The sequence below is a fragment of the Macrobrachium nipponense genome, chromosome 30 (genome assembly GCF_015104395.2).
Source record: "Macrobrachium nipponense isolate FS-2020 chromosome 30, ASM1510439v2, whole genome shotgun sequence".
NCBI classification, from domain to species: Eukaryota; Metazoa; Arthropoda; class Malacostraca; order Decapoda; family Palaemonidae; genus Macrobrachium; species Macrobrachium nipponense.
Genome location: NC_087218.1, coordinates 16,803,257 through 16,808,256, shown reverse-complemented (window position 1 = coordinate 16,808,256; position 5,000 = coordinate 16,803,257). Strand labels below are relative to the sequence as shown.

Here is a 5,000-nt window from a genome sequence, read left to right as displayed (position 1 = left end):
GTTCGCATAACAAAAGAGATTTTTCTACATGTAGAATCTCTATTAAGGAACATAGCATACTAGAGGCAGTGGACTGCTTCCCTCTGTGAGCCGTGTTTCTAGATGATCTAGAAATCCGACCAGTTGTTCGCATAACAAAGATTATCTACATGTAGAATCTCCATTAAGGAACATAGCATACTGAGGTCCAACTGCTTCCCTCTGCAAGCCATGTTTCTAGATGATCTAGAAATCCGACCAGTTGTTCGCATAACAATGATTTTCTAAATGTAGAATCTCCATTAAGGAACATAGCATACTAGAAGCAGCCCAAAGGCTTCTCTCTGCGAGCCGTTTTTCTAGATGATCTAGAAATCCGACCAGTTGTTCACATAACAAAGATTTTCTACATGTAGAATCTCCATTAAGGAACATAGCATACTAGAAGCAGCCCAAAGGCTTCTCTCTGCGAGCCGTTTTTCTAGATGATCTAGAAATCCGACCAGTTGTTCACATAACAGAGTTTTCTACATGTAGAATCTCCATTAGGAACATAGCATACTAGAAGCGGTGGACTGCTTCCCCTTCTGCGAGCCTCGTTTCTAGATGATCTAGAAATCCGACCAGTTGTTCGCATAACAAAGATTTTCTACATGTAAAATCTCCATTAAGAACATAGCATACTAGAAAGCGGTGGACTGCTTCCCTCTGCGAGCCGTGTTTCTAGATGATCTAGAATCCCGACCAATTGTTCGCATAACAAAGATTTTCTACATGTAAAATCTCCATTAAGGAACATAGCATACTAGAGCGGGTGACTTCTTCCTCTGCGAGCCGTGTTTCTAGATGATCTAGAAAATCCGAACCAGTTTTGTTCGCATAACAAATATTTTCTACATGTAGAATTCCTCATTAAGGAACATAGCATACTAGAAGCGTGGACTGCTTCCCTCTGCGAGCCGTGTTTCTAGATGATCTAGAAATCCGACTAGTTGTTCACATAACAAAGATTTTCTACTGTAGAATCTCCATTAAGGACATAGCTACTAGAAGCGTTTGGACTTCTTCCCTCTGCGAGCCGTTTTTTCTAGATGATCTACAATCCGACCAGTTTGTTCGCATACAAAGATTTTCTACATGTAAAATCTCCATTAAGGAACATAGCATACTAGAAGCAGTGGACTGCTTCCCTCTGCGAGCCCGTGTTTTTCTAGATGATCTAGAAATTCGACCAATTGTTCACATACAAAGATTTTCTAACACTAGAATCTCATTAAGGAACATAGCATACTAGAAGCGGGGACTGCTTCCCTCTGCGAGCCGTGTTTCTAGATGATCTAGAAATCCGACCAGTTGTTCGCATAACAAAGATTTTCTACATGTAGAATCTCCATTAAGGAACATAGCATACTAGAAGCGGTCCAACTACTTCCTTCTGCAAGCCGTGTTTCTAGATGATCTAGAAATCCGACCAGTTATTCGCATAACAAAGATTTTCTACACGTAGGAGAATCTCCATTAAGGAACATACCATACTAGAAGCGGTCCAACTGCTTCCTTCTGCGAGCCGTGTTTCTAGATGATCTAGAAATCCGACCAATTGTTCGCATAACAAAGATTTTCTACATGTAGAATCTCCATTAAGGAACATAGCATACTAGAAGCGGTGGACTGCTTCCCTCTGCGAGCCGTGTTCTAGATGATCTAGAAATCCGACCAGTTGTTCACATAACAAAGATTTTCTACATGTAGAATCTCCATTAAGGAACATAGCATACTAGAAGCGGGGGACTCCTTCCCTCTGCGAGCCGTGTTTCTAGATGATCTAGAAATCTGACCAATTGTTCGCATAACAAAGATTTTCTACATGTAGAATCTCCATTAAGGAACATAGCATACTAGAAGCGGGGGACTTCTTCCCTCTGCGAGCCGTGTTTCTAGATGATCTAGAAATCCGACCAGTTGTTCGCATAACAAAGATTTTCTACATGTAGAATCTCCATTAAGGAACATAGCATACTAGAAGCGGTGGACTGCTTCCCTCTGCGAGCCGTGTTTCTAGATGATCTAGAAATCCGACCAGTTGTTCACATAACAAAGATTTTCTACATGTAGAATCTCCATTAAGGAACATAGCATACTAGAAGCGGTGGACTGCTTCCCTCTGCGAGCCGTGTTTCTAGATGATCTAGAAATCCGACCAATTGTTCGCATAACAAAGATTTTCTACATGTAAAATCTCCATTAGGAACATAGCATACTAGAAGCGGGTGACTTCTTCCCTCTGCGAGCCGTGTTTCTAGATGATCTAGAAATCCGACCAGTTGTTCGCATAACAAAGATTTTCTACATGTAGAATCTCCATTAAGGAACATAGCATACTAGAAGCGGTGGACTGCTTCCCTCTGCGAGCCGTGTTTCTAGATGATCTAGAAATCCGACTAGTTGTTCACATAACAAAGATTTTCTACATGTAGAATCTCCATTAAGAACATAGCATACTAGAAGCGGTGGACTGCTTCCCTCTGCGAGCCGTGTTTCTAGATGATCTACAAATCCGACCAGTTGTTCGCATAACAAAGATTTTCTACATGTAAAATCTCCATTAAGGAACATAGCATACTAGAAGCAGTGGACTGCTTCCCTCTGCGAGCCGTGTTTCTAGATGATCTAGAAATTCGACCAATTGTTCACATAACAAAGATTTTCTACACGTAGAATCTTCATTAAGGAACATAGCATACTAGAAGCGGGGGACTGCTTCCCTCTGCGAGCCGTGTTTCTAGATGATCTAGAAATCTGACCAGTTGTTCGCATAACAAAGATTTTCTACATGTAGAATCTCCATTAAGGAACATAGCATACTAGAAGCGGTCCAACTACTTCCTTCTGCGAGCCGTGTTTCTAGATGATCTAGAAATCCGACCAGTTATTCGCATAACAAAGATTTTCTACACGTAGAATCTCCATTAAGGAACATAGCATACTAGAAGCGGTCCAACTGCTTACTTCTGCGAGCCGTGTTTCTAGATGATCTAGAAATCCGACCAATTGTTCGCATAACAAAGATTTTCTACATGTAAAATCTCCATTAAGGAACATAGCCATACCAGAAGCGGTGGACGTGCGTTCCCTCTGCGAGCCGTGTTTCTAGATGATATAGAAATCCGACTAGTTGTTCACATAACAAACGATTTTCTAACTACATGTTAGAATCTCCATTAAGGAACATAGCATACTAGAAGCGGGGGACTCCTTCCCTCTGCGAGCCGTGTTTCTAGATGATCTAGAAATCTGACCAGTTGTTCGCATAACAAAGATTTTCTACATGTAGAATCTCCATTAAGGAACATAGCATACTAGAAGCGGTCCAACTACTTCCTTCTGCGAGCCGTGTTTCTAGATGATCTAGAAATCCAGTTGTTCGCATAACAAAGATTTTCTACATGTAGAATCTCCATTAAGGAACATAGCATACTAGAAGCGGTCCAACTGCTTCCTTCTGCGAGCCGTGTTTCTAGATGATCTAGAAATCCGACCAGTTATTCGCATAACAAAGATTTTCTACACGTAGAATCTCCATTAAGGAACATAGCATACTAGAAGCGGTTCAACTACTTCCTTCTGCGAGCCGTGTTTCTAGATGATCTAGAAATCCGACCAGTTGTTCGCATAACAAAGATTTTCTACATGTAGAATCTCCATTAAGGAACATAGCATACTAGAAGCGGTCCAACTGCTTCCCTCTGCGAGCCGTGTTTCTATATGATCTAGAAATCCGACCAGTTGTTCGCATAACAAAGATTTTCATGTAGAATCTCCATTAAGGAACATAGCATACTAGAAGCAGTCTAGGTGCTTTTTAGACTTTACTGCCAGCCTTCTTTGCCCTCTGTCTCTTACCTTCTATTGTAGATTCTGTTTCCGCCACGCTGCTTCCAGCTGCTCCACCAACTCGGGCACAGTTGGTCGAAGTTTAGGATTTATATTTTTGGCCATTTTTATTATATTTTCGTAATCCTTCGGGATGTCATCGTAGAGGGCGTAGATAGTATCATCAACCAGACATCCCATGGAGTAGACGTCTCCCCAGGGCTGAGCGGGCGCACCTCTCGTGTACTCTGGCGCGTAAATGGAGTCGGACATATTTTGCCCTACGTTTATCTTCCTGCCTTTTTTCACTGCTAATCCGAAGTCGATTATTCGGGGCTGCACCTGTTCGTTGACCATCACATTGTCTGTCTTTAAATCTGCATGGATATAGCCTGCCAGGTGGATTTCGTGGAGCCTCCTCGCAATGTCCGGAAGTGCTTGCAAGGCGAGGGAAGGCAAGGTCTTCGAGTCGTAAATGAAAGAATAGAACTCTTGGCCACAACAATAGTCCATGAGGATGGCGGCTGGCTTGCTACAGGTCCCAAGTAGCATAGGAGCTCCTCCCGCGCCCTGGAGTTCCTGGAGCGTTTTAGCCTCGTTTCTGAAAGCTGCTCTCACTTGCCACAGGTCTTCGATGGCCACTTTCAGCACTGCTAGCTTTCCCTTGTGAAGGACTTTGTAGGCCGTTCCGTAGGCTCCCGAACCCAACTCATGTCCTTTGAGCAGAAGCCTTTTCACCTCAGCCTCGCTCAATTCATCGACTGTGGGCTTCCCTTTCCCCTTCTTTTGGTCCTTTGGTACGTTGGCGTCCTTCGCTTTCCTTCCTCTAGGCTTCTTCTCTGGTGGTGGCTCGTCCTTCAGTTTCCCCTTTTCAGGTTGCTTCTCTGGTGGAGGAGGCTCGTCCTTCACTTTCTTTCTTCCAGGCATCTTCTTTGGCGGCGGCTGGTCCTTCACTTTCTTTCTTCCAGGCAGCTCCTTTTGGGGTTCATTGGGAGGAGGAAGATTCCCTTTCATTGCCACCTCTTCTGTCTTGCCCTCAGGGGCCGCCGCTGCCGCCGCCTTTGGTCCCTGCTCGGCCCTCTTAGCCTTGGCACCATAGAGATCGTGGATTCTCGCCGCCGCATTGGCCTTTGCCTGTCGGGGGAGCC

At 43.8% G+C, this 5,000-nt stretch overlaps 1 protein-coding gene across 1 annotated transcript in view; it reads right to left on the bottom strand.

Annotated features, from left to right (window-relative positions):
• Positions 1-3,885: 3,885 nt before the first annotated feature.
• The window catches only part of LOC135201983 (dual specificity protein kinase shkE-like), a 1,752-nt gene continuing 637 nt past the window's right edge, over positions 3,886-5,000 (bottom strand). Inside the window, exon 1 of the mRNA XM_064231259.1 lies at positions 3,886-5,000. This exon is cut by the window's right edge and continues 637 nt beyond it. Coding sequence (XP_064087329.1) covers positions 3,886-5,000 — 1,115 coding nt within the window.